This window comes from Lepisma saccharinum, chromosome 11 (genome assembly GCF_977018435.1).
Source record: "Lepisma saccharinum chromosome 11, izLepSacc3.1, whole genome shotgun sequence".
In the NCBI taxonomy this organism is placed as follows: Eukaryota; Metazoa; Arthropoda; class Insecta; order Zygentoma; family Lepismatidae; genus Lepisma; species Lepisma saccharinum.
The window spans coordinates 61,906,113-61,924,394 of NC_139239.1; the positions used below are offsets into that span (position 1 = coordinate 61,906,113).

The 18,282-nt window shown below is 39.2% G+C and overlaps 1 protein-coding gene across 1 annotated transcript in view; it reads left to right on the forward strand.

The window, feature by feature from the left end:
* The first annotated feature begins 596 nt into the window (after nt 1–596).
* LOC145995057 (caspase-1-like) overlaps nt 597–18,282 on the forward strand; it is a 39,869-nt gene continuing 22,183 nt past the window's right edge. The window contains exon 1 of the mRNA XM_083131588.1: nt 597–993. Within this exon, the coding sequence (XP_082987714.1) occupies nt 597–993 (397 nt within the window). The remainder of the gene's footprint in view (nt 994–18,282) is intronic.

Here is an 18,282-nt window from a genome sequence, read left to right on the forward strand (position 1 = left end):
AGTCTAGTAAAAAAAACAACTAGAGCCTTGTCTAGGTGCTTCGTTCCCATTTAGGCAAGGTGCCTCGGAGGAACGACCACGAAAACCTATCCAGGAACTAAAGGTACATTTGAATTGTCCGAAACAGAGGAAATAAATTTGCAAAGTGATCTGAAATCTGCACGAGCATCAAAGACAAGTTAAAAATCACCAGCAGTGTCGGCAAAGTTAATGTATATTCCAATAAACTTGTGTAATTGATACCGGAAGCGAGTGTTCGATTCTAAGTCATAAGATCTGGTCTAAGCTAAAGGACCAAATACCAGACATTCAGGTACAAAAAGTTCCAGACATAAGGTTAGTTGATTTATTTGGTATCCACAGGAAGCGAGTCTTTGGAACTAGGCGAGTAGATCTGGAAATCGGCGGAATGGCTTTTAGTACTGAAGTATTTATATTGAATGGATTTAGTACGGATCTTCTTTGGGCATCCCATTCTTGAGACCACGAGGCAGAGAAAAATTTCAGGAAAAACCCTGTGAAGTTGAATTTCGAGAAAACTCCTGAACATGAAGAAGGGAATCCACTGGATGCTGAAATTGTGCGGTATTTTCAAAATGTCCAAGAGAGGGACGAGAAATGGATGTATACCCGCGGACCTCAGGGAGAAGGTCGACACAGTAGATATTCTAAATGATTCCCAAGAGCAGGATTTGTTAAACGTGCTGACCCAATTTCTGGAAGTATTCTCAGAGAAGCCCGGAGCAATGGAGAGTGCAGAGTGTGGAATACATCTGAAGAGTAACGAGCCAGTTCATCGTTCACCGTATCCAGTACCGCTTTCAAAGAGGGCAGCTCTAGAGGAAGAACTCAATTTATGGAAGACCTGGAATATTATTCAACCATCTGTATCACCTTACCTGAATCCATTGCTAGTGGTGGACAAACCTGATGGAAATGTGAGATCATGCCTGGACTTTCGACAATTGAATTCCATAATGATAATTCCCAAGAGTTTGGTAATACCCATTGATTAATCCTTACAGAGGTTTAAACAAGCCCGATATTTCACGAGTTTCGACCTGGCCTCTGGCTATTTGCAAATTCCTCTGAAGCCAGAATGCCGAAAGTACACTGCTTCTTCATACAAAGGTCACCAATACGAGTTTTTGAAGATGCCGTATTGCTTATCTAACGCTGTATCTACTTTCGTATCTGTCATGTATCAAGTTTCTGGCCCTGAAACAGAAAATTTCTTGACAGTTTACATAGGTGATCTTCTAAACTTCGATGCGGATTTCAGCAACCACCTTCAACACATAAAACAAGTACTACTCAGACAAGAAGAAGTAGGACTAAAGGTAAAACTATGGAAGTGCAAATTTTGTGATGGATTATCTATTGTATTTAGGAGATTTGATCTCGGGTGACCAGATAAAAATAGACCCGAAAAAGAATGAAGCTATCTTGAATTTTCCCTTGCCGAAGAAAAAGAAGGATATTCGATACTTTTTAGGGTCGATCAATTGGAGGCGAAAATTTATAAAGGATTTTTCGGCTAAAACAGAACCTTTGCTGAAATTGCTTTCCAAAAGTGCTAAGTGGACTTGGAGTACGTTTCAACAATCAACTTTCGACCTGCTGAAGCAAGAATTAGTAACCGCTCCTGCTCTAGCTCAGCCTGATTTAAACCAAGAGTTTTGCATACAGTGCAAGACTTCCACGAAGGGTTTAGGATGTGCCCTGTTTCAGGAACTAGATGGAGAAAAGGCTGTAATCCAGGATGCCAGCGGGAAACTGAAGAATAATGAAGTGCATTACTCCATTCAAGAGCTGGAATGCCTGGCCGCACTTTTTGAATCGAACTTGGAGCTTAACTTGGGGGGGGGGGCGAAGGGGCAGAATCAAAAGGTTTTCTAGGTCATATAGGATTACTTTGATAAATTACTGTTACACTTGCAAACATCATAAATATTACTCGTTACTTTGTTCTTCAGTTTCCAGGAGGTTAACAAAAGTACTATTGACTTGTATACTTTCATAAACCTGAAAATTTTGGGGGCAAGTGTCCCCCCTTGCCCCCGCTAAGTTACGCCTATAACTATACCAAGCCGATTGATTCAAAGATTCAAGCGACACTCCCTGCCTTTCGGAGGAAAATACAAGAGTAGAAATTGAAGTTGGATCTTTGAGCAATCGGGCTTTATCTATGTTGGCACTATTTTATGTTCAATCCTCTTGTATACGTATATATAATCATGCTTATCTGTGTTCAGACTTAGGTTCATTCCATGTCAAATCAACCAATGGTCTGAACCTTAACATCTCCGAAAGTGATAATTTTTGGTACATTGGTACTATCAGTCAAGTTGACGAATATAGTCAAATTTCAGAACTTTGGGGCTCATAGTTTTTGAGTCATTGACTTTCAAAACAGCTAAAATCCCAAAATTTGACGACATTTTGAAATCTTTAAACAGCTGTAGATCAAAACTATTTGATCTAGAGAGCTCAAATTGGTGTCATTCACTTCTGACCTTTCATTTGAAATGCAACATGGCTGCGTTACTTAAATCTTGCAATTTTTCATAAACTCGAGAAAAAAAGTTTCTTTTTTAAATCTCAAATGTTTCACAAATCCATGCCCGGGTTGCTTCTTGTTTGTCACTTCGGTGTGAATCCTCGCTGTCGCTTGTCACTTGCCACTTGTTGTTTCGGTCTGAAATCCACCTTATACGTATTTGAAGAATAAAAAGTATTTATATCATGCCTTTTAATCCAATATAATGATAGAGAAGAGACAATATATGTGAGGTATTTCAGTCAGTTTTACGATCATAACAGAAAAGGAACAAGGCTCAAAAAGAATAACTAGCTGTATTTCTTGATTGTTTACAGTCATATAGGTATGGTAGCAACTAATTGTGGGTAATCATTAATGCATCGTCCAAACCCCACCCCTTCCTCTTACACACACGCACACATTCACAAATATGGATATATTGTATTGTTGTTTCAATAAGATTTGTGCCCTGAATATTGCAATTTGTTGCAACTTTTCAACGTTTGCAGCGGCCGATGTGTTGAATGTGAGGGAGTAAGGAGGTGGAAATAGAAATTTCAGTTTTCATTTGGTGTCAGTCTCTACCTGAAATCCTTCAGGCTGTTGAAAAGGCTGCTGAGTAGCTCCTTCCAGTCTGCCAGGGTATCGTAGCGGGGGATGACAAGCACGTGAAAAAGAGTGTTACTTATGAAATGGGCCTTCGACAAGACAATAAGTACTGCGATTAGATTAGAAATGTGAGAGCAATTGATCTATCACTGCTAGACTCAGTATACCTCAGTTAACATCACCAATTGCTCACTGTAATCTTCAGTCAGTTGTCATTTGTGAAATGCTAAGTGATGCTTTTAAAGTTAATGAATTGGAATGAATTGAAGACTAAAATTGGTAAACGCTGTAAATGCCACAATAATTCAAACACCGTTTTCCACGTTAAACTGTGAAATGTGCAATGCTTAATAATGTGTTAAACGTGAAACGTTGCTGGTAGCCCTCTAAGTAGTTCAAAAGGCGTGTAAAGAATACACTAGTGTGCACGTTCTTACGGGCTGATGTGCGGAACGATGCGATTTCTCAACCTTTCCAAAGTATTTCATCAACGCAACAATCAACATGAAACAGCCTTACACTAACCATCACAAGAGGTATTTTGAGATATCTTTTTATTTCCTCATTCAACCTTCGACTTCCGTCAACCTGGAGGAAAGCATTGTTCTGGCGTTTCCAAAATATTTTCCCAAAATTCCTTTCACACAAGATAGCAATTCCTTTTGAGACCCTTCCAGCGACTTCAGAGGAAAGAGACAGGTGCAATGGATAACAGAGTACAGAAGCAGTAGTTACAGAATCATATTCATCGGTCGCATTTCTGCAAGGAGAAAATGTGTGTTATTAGAAGATTCCTTTCAAATAGCCAAGAGTATCTTAAGAATCAATAAACTTGATCTGTATCGTATTACTTGGGTAGCAGTGGTGGCGATACCGGCCTTGGACTGTAGAATTGAATAATAGATCTACATATATTGAAGTTTTTTTTGACACATTTATTATTATTACCACGTCTTTTGGAGATACATCTCTCCAAAATTACCTGACCACCTGTGCAGAAGTCGTTAATGTGGCAACATTGCACTTGAATGCCAACTTTACGACACGTTCCTCTACCACACGAAAGTAAGTGTAATGTAAAATTTACATTATTAACATAAGAGAACCTATAAGAATCAACATTATAATAGACAATCGAACAGATAACACAAGTATCAATAATATTTACAATAATATTTACAATTCTGCCGATATATTCTTTTTTATGTTTGAAACATTGCACCGAGTTATGGTTCATCTGGAAAAAAATCAGTCAAAATTCGGAGAGACACACCAATCCTATCACTACACCAACCTTGTAACGATTTAAAGGAAGGCGGTAGTGCACACGTCTTCAACTACAAGTTTTGACCATTTTATGTCTGAAGAAAATTCCCTTTCTGTGAATTTTCAACCGGGAAAGAGTAATAATGTCCTTTATGCACTTTCTGCACTTATATTAACTAAACGGTTGCTTATTCTAAGCATTCTAAGGTGGACCAGTGACTTCTTTACGATATAACCTCACACCTCAACAGCGTAAACGAATTTGGACGTGTTCTGCTCAACAAGAATCGAGCCATTCAGAAAATACCTCCCACTGAAAATTCACTACATCAGCATGTGAAGTGAAAACATTGGCAAGATAGAGATTTAAAATCCCCAACACCTGACTATTGAAGTGGGTATAGTAAGTGTAATTTATACGATTTGGTCTTAATATGTTTCATATTTGATTTTCCGCTCGCAACGTCATCAACCGAGTATTTACTTTCTAGACACTTGTATTAGTGAAAGCCTATGAATCTGTTCAACGGAACAGAATAGACGTTCAGAGGAAAATGTCCTGGTTCTTCTTAGTAATAGCTAGTACAATACCTAGCATTATTGCCCTTGTACATTTTTAATGGCACAGATACCCAAACGAATGTGACAGTGTGACAATGCTGGGTATAATATCTCAATCGGTAATGCGAAAAGATTATTAATTTTCACTACTTACATTTTCAATTTTCTTTTATTCGAACCTCGCCACATTGTAGCGTTGTATTGCTCACATGGTTACTAAGAGAGGCAATTCGTGGCAATTCCAGATAGAGTGAAATGGAATTGTATGATGACAGTTGAAATGTACATGGAGCGAAGCGATGGTAAATGCGATTTTTCAAGTAGGGTTTTTCACAGGAACTGTTGAATTGGAACGGAAATCAAGTATTTGACATGTTGATTGAAGTAGTTGTTTGCTGTCCGCCATGACGTCGGAACTGGTGCAAAGCCGGAGGGGAGGGGGGCGGGTAACCTATCACATCCAGACTGAGTCATGGTGAGTCGTTTAAAATCTAACCATAAATCTTCAATGAGAGATCCTTCATTTGTCACTGCAATGTGAATGATATAAAATAAATGCTTTCTTTTATGGTTGAATTACTTAATTAAAGTCTATTCTTGTCTAACATAGTCACGTCAATCATCTAATTTGACCTTTGATAATGCAGAGGGGATAAATATTACGAAACCCAAATATAAGCCATATTATACCTGTTTAATATTTTAAAAGTTCGTAAGGTAAGACTGCAGCACTATGTCTACACATATTGAGATTCTGTTCATCGAAAAATTCATACGAAAGGCAATCTACACTATGAAGTCTATAATTGTGACGGTCGGTAAACCATTATTATGAACCTGTTAACCGGTGAGATATTCTTTAAAAGAAAACAAATATTATTATATTAGAAATTATATTACACCGATGTCTGATTCACGTCATAAATATATAATTGGCGATGTTACATAAGAAATGAACATTTACATATATTGCATAACACGCTATGCGATGTTGTCAATTGCATTATAATATCAATAATATTTACATATGTTTGTCAAATAGGATTTTGCAAATTGCAATGCCACGAACGATAGAAGTACCACATGGTATGATGTTAAAACATACTTTCATCAAACTTAAGTTCAATAAATATTAGATCTAATAATACGACAATCCAAATGCTTATTAGCTTTCACTAAGTTCACTTGTCAGAATAAAAATCGAAAATAATTCCTTTGAATCTACTGTAGGATTCAATTTACCAAATTTGTCAATCAAATTTGAGTCCACTTTCACACGCAATAAATATTCAGTTTAGATCCTCTTCATGTCACGTATTTTCAATTTTAGAATTCTGCAATTCCCAACTTACTAACGAGGGTCATATGTCAACATTTATCCAATATGGATATTACAGATTTAATGTGAAATAATAATCAACGCATTCATCTCGTTTATAACAAGATGTAGACAGATTTAATATGCACAAAATTGTACAACGTCACGATACATCTACTTGTATCTTGAAGATAGCAGTGTTTTCAACTTTTACACTTATCACCATTTTCACAGAATACAAACTTGTATACATTTTTGATGTGAGAAATATTATATTGTACAGTGGAAATCTTATGTAAGGCATCACATACAAAAAAACAACAAAAAACCCAACAAAAACCTATATTGAATTGGAAACATTGCAGCGTCAATGCCGAAACTGTATGCAAGTTAAGAAGAGTTGCACAGCTGTCAGTCGTGAACACCATACAGAAGAGCAATGTTAACCATGAGTCATCAAGGAATTAGCACAGCGCTTCTTTCTGTGGTCATTCGGCCTCAGAAGAAATTTTTGTTGTCCATTTTGAGCTCTCAAGAAATTAGGTTCTGAGCTGGCGATTTATTTCCCTCATTATTGAACATTGGTTGTTCATTTTTCGTTTTTTTTTCTCTTTTGTTATTGTGGTTATCATTAGCTCTAAAACAAATATAAAAAGAAAACGAGCAAAAAAAAAAGATAGTTTCTTTCGGCATGTGACAGTCATTTGGTAACTTTGCTATTTTTACGACCATATTATATCTCTCTTGTTTAATTTCAACGATAAGGACGAATGTTGGAGTGATCAGAAAAAATGAACGAACAAAATAAGCTCTTAAATATTACCCATGTTCGAACATAGATGCCGGCCCCAGTGGCAGAGTGGTCACACATCGCGCTACGACATCAGGGGTCCCGCGTTCGATTCCTGGCCTGGCATGTATTTGTGAGTGTCCATTCATCAATTTCATCATATCGTCATTCATCCCCATATTTGCAAATTAGCCAAAAGTGCCACAAGAAGCGAAGTAAAATAAAGCAAATCAATCAATCGAACATATGGTCTTCGGTTTCATAGAGCAGTATGCAAAGCACTCGGTCATGAAGACCCTCAAAATTGAAATAATAATTGCAACAGAAAACCTGATATTATAGTATTTTAAGAGTTTAGGCAGATTAACAATCTCGCCCCAGTACACGGTCTTCTCTATTTTGACGACCTATCTAACTTTTGAGTCGCCTTGTAATCAATGGGTCCCGGGTTCGATACCCGGTGGAGGCACATAGTTATTTCGGATTCCACTATAAACTGTATGTCCAGTCCCGATTAGCCTTACTGTGTATAAAGTGGACTTAAAACAACAACAACAAATCTTTTGCCGCTCACGGAGTCTCGCGTCAGCTTCTCGTCAGCTCCAACTGCCTATAAACCTTTCGGCTGAGTGGTCCTCCCAGACGGGTTTCAGCTTATCTTAGGAGAAATCCGTGTGTTCGCTTTCGTCGCCAACGTACCTGCTACCTGACCGTGACCTGCACATGGTAAAAACGCCTCTACGTTTCGTGAATGAGGTTCCATGCCTCATACATACTGGCAACATACATGGCAATCTCACTTTCGCCAGTTCAAGTTATCTTGTCTACGAGTTCTCAACATTCTACGCGGTTTAAATCATACTATTTGGGTGCTGATAGCACGGTACTGCTCCTCCTGTACCGTTCACTTATCAGGGCGAAGCTCGATTATAGATGTGTTGTTTCACTATAGCAACACTTGGAAAGAAAGAAGAAGAAGCGCTTTCAATATATAAATAAGTGTAATTTCCGATCCAGCTTGACGTACAGGAAATTCCGGCGTTGTAGCTTCTGCTTTGAGTGAATTTCTTCCTGTTGCTACGCTGTTTGTCCAGGAATTGCGCCACCTTCGATGAGTTGCAGCTGTTGCTATCGTCCCATTTGCAGCACTGCACTCAAAGGTGCATAAAGGCACGTAAGGGATGTGGAGGTAAGGTTCGTGATCTCGGTAATGTTGGAGGTGGTGTGATCAGCACCAGGAATCGAACCCGGTTCTCCTGCGTGGGAGTTGGAAACTTCCAGGAGGACCACGGCGGCTCCCATTTACGCACTTCTGGCAGACTCTCTTCTTTACACAGCAAGGAAGCTTTACTACATTACAGACTTACAAGTCCATGGCGACTGCAACAACAGCGACCCTGAGCTCATCCTCATACAGATTAGAAATCACTCACATTAAGACTTACATCACGCCAATATATAACTCCATAATCACATATGGAGCTCCAGTTTGGGTCAACAACCTTACAAAGACAATGAAAACAAAGTGAAGATCATCTCAGAGGAAGATCATCCTTCAAACCTGAACTCTCGCTCTTCTCGTAGTCACTATAGCTTTTGGCCCATCGACAAACATAAAACTATCGGCGGGACCCATAGGATTCAAACCCAGACAAGTACCCACAACACTCCATTAACATAAGTTTTGCATTTTCGCTATGCAACATTACATACACATAACCATTAACTTCAACACTCTCTTAACAATAATTACTTTCTTCCCAGGACCTAGCCTTCCCGGAGCTTCCAGAATATTTTTTTCTTATTGAAGTCTTTCCAATATACCTCTTCCTCTTAACTATAACCACCAACTTTTAATATCATCTAATGCTACCTTCCGTTTTACATAACTTTATTTATTCTATTTTCCTTTATATTCATTATTACACACTCATATAATACGAGGGGATGCTGAAAAGTTCGTAGCCCTACGTAGAAGGAATGCACTTGGAATGATGAAACTTCATAGTTACTCAACATACTCCCCTCGAAGCTCAATGCACTTTCTGGCCCGGTGCTCCAACTTTTACAAACCACTTAAAAAGGATTCTGAAGTTTGCTCCTCGCACCAATACTCTGTGGCAGTAATCACCTCCTGATCTGAGGCAAAATGGAGTTTTTTTGAGCTGAGGAAACAGAAAGTAGTCCGATAGAGTCAGATCTGGAGAATTGGATGGATGATCAAGACACTGAAAGCCCAGGTATCGCAATTTCTGCTGTGTTGCTGCTGCTCGATGGGCAGGGGCATTGTCATGGAGAAACAGGACACCTCTTTTGAGTTCGCTTGCTGAGCAGACATGATCACTTAATAAACCTGAAACAACAAGAAAGCCTGTCAATTATGCAATGCCTTTTGGTATATGTACATACACGGATATGTACTTTCAAGACAAAATGTGACCTTCCTCTAAACAGTTTGGGAACTTGGTCGGGCTATGAACTTTTCAGCATCCCCTCGTACCAGAATGCTTATCCAATTATATACTTATTGTAATATATGTTTGTAAACCGGGGTTGTCCAGGACTGCCGAACAGCCTCGGTACTTGGTACTTGATCCTGCAGAATGTCTGCACAAGACACCTGTAGAATCAGGACAACCAGTAAAATTTAAACAATAAAGAAAAGAAAAACGGGGGGACGGACATTCATGTAAATGACGTCCTGGTCTTTTTAGGTACCAGAACATAAGAGCATACCCTCGAATATATGCGTGCAGGCTGGGCATTCTTCGCCCCACCCCTTTTCTGTAACAACAGACAAAATAGTAAACTCTTTCGTGTCCTACGTGGTAGCCGAGGCCTAGTATTTTACGTAATAGAACTTTTCCAGTCGGCTTTTCCCTTCCACTGTATTGTGTGACGGTGCCAATAGCTGACGCCATCTTGTATTTCTAAACAAGGCACGACTGTATTAGCTGTCTGTCTTTAACATTGCATCTAGAACATGACAGGTTTGTTACGGAACAGTGATCGATGAATAACATTACTTAGGAAAAGTTACAGCTAAAGGCTAGATTGCAAGCCAACGACACGGCAGTCCGTTTAATGTAAGTTTCTCCATTAATACGTGCGTGTGTGTGTGGCAGTGGAGTGAGTTTAAGATGTGGGATAACACACTCTATTTACACCTACATCAGTGTTTCTCAAATTATGATACGTACTAGCAACGGTACACGTACCTTCAGATTCTGGCACCTGAACTTAGTAGAATATAAAAAATAAACATTGTAAAATATCCTGTATCAACTACTAATACATTCTAAGTGCAGTATTAGTAATCGAATAATAATTTGGAAAAATAATTCTGGAATGTAACATTGAAAATCTCTGAAAATAAATATTAATTTGGTTTAGTTTTTTGTTTAGTGTAAAGTTCCTTGTTATTAAAGGAATTACGCCAATTCGACAGTATTCATTATCTTCCTGTCACTAGATGTCAGTGAAATCGTAACAAGTATTTCTTAATTTTATTTGAAAACATAGCAATTCACCAATCTAATCATTAAGAGCCAAAATATAAAACAAATATTAAGATACATCTTACGGTTGATATACTTATGCAGGGATACCTTGAAAGCATTGATAGAAGGAAATTTAAACCAACTTCTGGTGGAGAGTTCTTCTGCAACTGCTTAAAAGGACTCGAGTCATATGCAAGTGGAAGTTTCTGCGGTGGGTTTATATCAAGGAATATAGAGATTAGGTAAAGCCATCCGAAGATTGCCGATCTTGCACGTCTTGACGTCACCTCAGAAGCAGTGAGCTCGGCTGAAGCAGACGGCCCCTAGCATTTATATGGGAGATTCAGAGAGCGAAAGTATATTACAGTAGAGCGTCGATTATCCGAACGTCGGTCAACCGAACGACCGCTTAACCGAACTGTGTACTCGCTCACTTTCAGATATCTGTAATGAAAAAAGTACGTGACTTAGCTGCTCGTAAGCGTGTAGGCTTGCTTAGACAGACCAAAATAAAGGATTTTTTTAAACGTTAATTTTGTGTACTGTGTGTATTGTTCATGCAAAATGCGTATGTAATATGTACATATTTTTGTTTAATAAACTGTACCACATACTATATATTCCTACTAAAGTTGCCTTTGTACGTTACTTTGTAATACATACTTAAAGAGATGCCTGTTTTTATGAATAAATTTACTGTACAGTACTTCTTTTTGGCAAATAAACATGTACAGTTCGATTATCCGAACAAACCAGTTTTCCGAACACCCATGTCCCCCAATTACTTCGGATAATCGACGCTCTACTGTATTACTTTTAGGAGGGGGAAAATAATAATTGTCATCCTCCAAGATGGTATTGAGGCATCCTTTTAATGATCAGTAACATAATTGAAAACGCGCTACTTTTAAAAGGGGGCAAAGTACATGTGAAAAAATGTATTTTGAAAATCCATATTCCTGAAACTTTCTGACCGATGCGCTAAAAAGAAAGTTGCGTGTTCTCCTTTAGAATTTCGTCATTTTACAAATTGTAATATAATTTTAACAAAAACGTGGCATGCTAAAGAAGAATTAAAGAGTTTAAAAAAATAATTGATTAATAGACTTAGTTTATTTTACTTCGCTTATCTGTCACATATGGCTAATCGCAAAGATGAGGATGCGTGATGATATGATGAAATTGAAGAAAGGAAAGTAGACCCATGCCCGGGCGGGGATTCGAACCTGGGGCCCTTGGCATCGTAAAGCGTTGTGCTAACCACTTCGCCACGGAAGTCAGCATTACAATGAAATAAACAGAAATTGGCATCTATGTTTTAATATGCGAGAAACATTTGCGAGGAGGTTATTGAAGTAACAAATAATTATTACAAGACGTTGTGATGAAAATTATTAATATATCTGAAATATCGAGAGTTGACCTTGCAGTCTCTAACTGTACTTTTAGGGTTACGCAAAACCTTTACTCAAAATTGATAGTTTAAATTTATAAGCTATTAAAATTTAAAACTTATTCCTGTTCGAAAAGAGAAACTGCCAAGTCAAATCTTTCATGAGGCCAAGAGAGTATTTTGAGGGAACGCTGGCTTGGGAAGGCTATAGCCCCGGATCTCGATCTGCAAAGGGGCTTCCAGTGGGAAAACATTCCTATCAAATAGTCCAGAAGAAGGGGCGAAATGATTTTTTTTAAAATGGCTCAAGAATACAAAGATATAAGTGGATATTTGACAAGCTTAGTCTAAAACTTACAACTAAAGTCGTACGTGTGTGTGTGTGGGGGGTGGGTGGCTACGTGAGGTAACACAGTGGAATATGATTCACAATACTAAAATTAAAATAAATATGTGGGAACAATAGAAATCAAAATATGTTGTAGCTAGTGACAGCGCAATAGTAAACATGGAGGTGTAAATCATATTTTCCCGGGGAAATCATTTTTATTATTCCGTTACATACGACACAAAAATGCATATTTTGGCTAAAAGAGCATTCATTGATTTATTTATTTTGTCGTTTTACTGGGGGCAGATAAGAGAGAGAGAGAGAAATTGTCGAACGTGAATTGGGGAGCGTTCCTGGCCCCCCCCCCCCCCCCCGTAGTGTGGTCACTGCCTATGGCTATGCTGGAGAAGAATGCACCAATTATTACGCTATTAAATAAAACAGATACTTTTAAAACTTTTAATCAAATTATTTGTGAACTATGATTTAAATTTAGAGAGAGCACATACCTGTTTAATTTAATGTGGATGAGTTAACTTCTGAAGCCTGCCATATCCGAGCCTTCTTCCTGTGTAACTACACTGCCCTTTGAGCCGTAGCTGCTGCGTTCAGGTAGCGGAACGAGCAGAATACTAATTAAAAAAATTATGTGACAAATATATATATAAAAAAAACAACGTGTTGAAGCTATTGACGGCGCCAAAGAAAATACAGAAGAAGAAGAACGTGGAGAGTGCAGTGATATTTTACGGGAAGCAGCAGGCACGTATCCAGGAATTCCTTTCGGGGCGGCGGCTGAACACCATTTTTTAAAGGGGTCCATTTCTTCCATTGTCCATTTCTTCTCATCAGGCATCAAAACATCTATGTACCAGAAGTGTTTTTACGAAGGTGTTGCACATGCACGGAATGCACAATCCACTCGGCAACGCAAGATTCAAACTGTGTGCTGGGAACTGGAATCAGACAGTTCTCGAATATTTCTCTCTCATTCGAACCTGAACACCACTAATGTGTCTTGTCCTCCCATGTTTGCAGCACTTATAAAAGCCGAAACCCACCAAATTGTCCATATTCAGGCCTAAGCACTCGCAAGTGTCCAAAATTGTCTGTTGAGTGTGTGTCGAACCCAGTAGCCTTAAACAAAAGTATTTTTTTATGCCATGAAATTCTCGGACTGCATACACAAAATTTGGTCCTGGTACAACCAAATCATCACTCAAAACTTTGATTTTCAGTTGATCTGTGCAGCTTATTCCTTTTTTAATAAATCGCTCCAATGCCCAGCCCGATACTGCCGAAATATTCACTTTAGAGAGAGAGACCTTCGATCTCTTCGTCTTTCGACCCGAACTACTCGTAGCACTACTCGAAGTTCCGCTGTCGACAATGTCTTTAGCTTTGGGACCGAACTGGAACTAGTAGTAGACTTCGTTACTTTACGGTATTTAGTCCATTTCATTTTCGAATCACTAGACCTTATAAAGCAACCAATGGACACTGACTGATCACTAATCGACTGTATGAATTGTCACACTTACCTCTGAAGTCTCCACCTATTCTGTTGTACAGATCAACCGGGAAATTGAAGCCGCGTATTAATATCCTCATTATATTCTAGAACGTTTCGCAGATATCACGATTCGTAAATATTGCCAGTAGTTCGACTCCTCTTTTTCAAGAATGTTCCCTCTCGCGCTTTCCAGAGATTAAAAAATTACAATGAATCCGAATCGCCCTACCTGCGGCGCTACCTTTGTTGTGCAGCTTCCAAATGCTGACAAGTCTCTTCTACATAGTGTTCAAGTTCGCTACGACAACACCGAAAGCGTAAGAAAAGTTTACGTGCAATATTATCAACAACAGGGTTATGGAACATTCTCCGTCTAGCCTTGATAAGTATTTCTCTCCTAAAATTACCGTCACATTATTCAAGAAGTCAAAAACCTAATTTTATCAGTGTAAACTGAAAAATTTCCTTGTTAAGCGGCGGGGGGGGGGGGGCCTCGAACCACCTGATCCGTACCTTGGATACGCGCTATTAACAATAACAGGCTTATAGAACATTCTCCGTCTTGCCTAGATAATTATCTCTCTCAAATTATCACCATATTATTCAAGAAGCCAAAAACCTAATTTTATCTAGCGTAAACTGAAAATTTTCTGAAGGGGAGCTTGAGCCCCCTGATTCCCACCTTGGATACGAGTTGTTACCAATAACAGGGTTATAGAATATTCTCCGTCTTGCCTCGATAATTATTTCTCTCCTTAAATTAACGTCACATTATTTTATTTGACACCCCAAGAAACAAAAAATCTCATTTTATCTAGTGTAAACCGAAAACTTTCGGGGGGGCTTGATCCCCCTAAGCCCCCCTTGGATACGTGCCTGGGAAGCAGTCACGTTTATTACACCCTTACATTTACATACAATATTATAAAGTTCTGCTTTTAGATCTCGCACAATGCCTTTTTCACAAAAATGGGCAATCTCGCATTTTTTTTATATCAATCAAGCTGTGATATTTTAGATTTCTTCCGTTAGTTTTCTGATAATAGTTTTTACAGCTTTCCATAGCATTTAGGCATGATTTCAGTTGACAACAACAAAATAATCTTATTTCAAAACATAGAGCAAAAAGAAATCCAACGCGCTTAAGTTAAAACTCCCTTACATTGGAAGGCTGGAGAGAACAAAACAGGGGTTCCTTCGTAACACGATTTCTTGAAAACCATTTTACACATTTGAATTAACTTTGTGATAAATTGATTAGAAAGGATGAATCTTAACAGTAAAAGTTGTAACTTTTCCCTTGCTACTATATTTTAGAAGATATTCGTTGTCAAATTTTTCAATATTTGCATAAGGAACCAGTCTTTTCCGTGCCGAGTGTTTCGATGGTGACGTCATGCATCCACGGACAACTGCGCATACGATCTGCGCCGCCGAACGGTCACCCCCTGGGTTTATATCATCTCAAATCTTTTTGAATAGCTTCAGTGGGGCTCCGTCTGCAGCTAACTAGAGAGAAAACAAAATCGCTATTGGCATTTATTGCCTGTAATTGGAATGTGCACGAACAAGAGAATGACTTCGGTGCATTTGCGTAGATCTTGTGACTAAATAACAAAACGAAATCTCTTCGGATCTGTTCATGAACTCTCCTGATAGTAGTGTAACAAACACGCTCTGCGAATATAAATATTACAGTACATAACATACAAAATTAATGTTTTATGAATTCTTTCTTACATTATCCTTTACCTCTAAGTGCAGTCAATTTCTTATAATTTCAGAATAAAATAACAAATATTATAATTAGAATGAAGAAATAATTTCCTTTGAAATGAGTCTCTACTATGAATAGGAAAATAGCAGCAAATAATTTGAGAAAAACACCTCATTTCTATGACTGTAACAGGTTTATTATTCCGAAAACAATATGGCGCACATTTTTGCAAACATGGCGAATTTTGTTGCACAAGGGCCGCGTCCGAATCGGCAGCAGATGTCACCTAGAGCACCGTTCCATCCGGGGACTCAGCCAACCTCCGTTGTCCGAATTCGCGACAGACGTGGAGTCGGAGGGGAGAGCAGAGAGGCGCGACAGATGCACGCTTGAACTCGCTGTGAAGCTGCGCTTGGCAGCCATATTCTAACTTTCACTTTGTACAGACAACATTTACTGATTAGAGGATGTAAAACTCAGTTATACTTAACCATTTTATCGATAATACTGAATGTAGAAAAATTGTAAATGATGAAATAGCATGTTACATTTTTAATATGAGTAGTAAATAGGTGGAAATCATTGTCATGTTTGTTTGGCGTCTGCCTTCTGCTTCCGTGCAATGCGCCTGCGCCCCAGAGCGCGGTGGGTGAAGTTCGGGCTGACACCTGGCGGGAAAAGTGACAACCATACTACAAGGGGACATGTAGATTCGGACGACTTGGACGTGACTTCGACGGCACGCGAGAGCAACGGCAGGGAACGGGAGGGAGCGCTTGCCAATCCGGACACGGCCAAGGATATAGCCTATTTGTAATGTTCAGAATATATTCATGGATGCATATTGAACGAAATCGAAAATGTAACACATTTTGCAAAAAATCATCTAAACACTTGGTTAAAAATAAATAAATAAAAAAATTAAATCATTATTATGCAATTTGTGATTTTTGTTCATATTCTTAAAGATGCGGAAACGAAAAAATAAACGTTTGGACAAAATACTTGAGGCAAGAATATAAATATCATCCCAAGAAGTTTTGCTTTCTTATTAAAAAAAGAGCACGTGTATGGAAGCACGTGCGATTACGCCGTTCTAGTTTCAGTAACATTTCCGAAGATAGCTTTTCTAAAAATGCAATGGCGCTTGTTTTCCTCTAGTTATCTAGTTGAGATATGAACCTCCACCGGGATCCAACCCGGGAATCCTTGAATACAAGGTGACAACCTTAACCACCAGGTTATCGATGAGGCCCTCATTGTGTGTCTCTCTTTGCTGAAAGGGGAGAGCGTTATCTACAGAATCTATTAGTTATTTATAGATAATCGAACAACGTTCCCTTGCCTCTCGTTATGTATACTCACGCACTCGGTGCATTATGATTAATCTTCGATACAGTCTACGAGACCATGGCAAACGTGAGGAAGTCATTTCTCTTTGATGGCTTAAGGTGAAACGATTCTAGCTCGTCCTGGGTCGATGCCTGTCCATGTGTAATGTATTAATACCTGCAAAAAGTAATGATCATGTATATTCATTCACGTAGTTTATGTGCATGAAGGGTGTTTGGGCACACACAAACTTATTACACTACGTTTCTTTGTGCGGGCACGAGTACTAGCTACGAGTGTCACGTCTCAAAAACATTCCATGTCAAACCAAAGCAGAGTTGCTACACAAGGTAGCAACCAAGTCTTGACTGTGGTTCCTATACGCCAGAAAGAAATGTAGAATCCGTTTCGATAGTAGGAACAAGAAACAGCTTATATAAATGAAAATGCAGAATGTTCTTCTATACCCTGTCCCAGCTAACTGTAGAGCAGGGCCGCGCATATCGGCAGAGCCGGAGGAGGAAAATCGAGTGGTAAAAGCGCAGCGTTGCCAACCGTACGGCCTGACCGTACACGTACGGACGTACGGTCCAGACCTTAGCCTGTACGCTAAATGCACGGCTTGTCAAAATTTGCTCTTGCAGTTTTATCCCTAATATTTCCCTAGAAATTCTTAAACCAATCGTACGGACCTGGAGACAAAAATATGGTCCGTTTGCCATGTGCGTTCGGTATTATCCTTTTCAAAAGTTTGCAACGCTGAAGAGGAAATCGGGTAACTCCCGTCGCCCATTACACAATCCCGTTTCTCTCACTGTTCATTGGTGGAGCCGTCTCGTGTCACCACTTGCGCAGAGACTTGTTCTCGTTCGCCTGGTCTACAGTTAGCTGGTACGGATAATAGATTGAGTTGGTTTAAGTCCACCTTATGCATCGGGTCTGGACCTACAGTTTAACGTGGTGTCCGAACCACTATGTGCCTCTACCAGGAATCGAACCCGGGACCCTTTGAATTACAAGGCGACGACGCTACCACTGCGCCATCGGGGAGGCCCTAGAATGTGCCTTTAGAAGCAACAAAAATAGCACACACACAATCATTGCCGTTATTACCACGATTTCATTTCTATTTTCATTTTTGGAAAATCTAAAGCTAAAGAGCGGTTCTCACCAATCCCAGGACGCCAGGGGTTCCGGGTTCAAATCCTGGCCTGGGCATTGATGTTTGCGAGTGTCCATTCATCGTATCATCACTCATCCCCATCTTCGCAAGTAGCCAAATAGGCAGAAAAGCTAAGTAAAATAAACCAAATCAATCACCAAACCCAGCATCTAGACAACTCGCTGAAGATTATACAGTCGTTCCAAGAAGTGAGAAACGACGGCCAAATTGCTAACTAAAGTGGACAG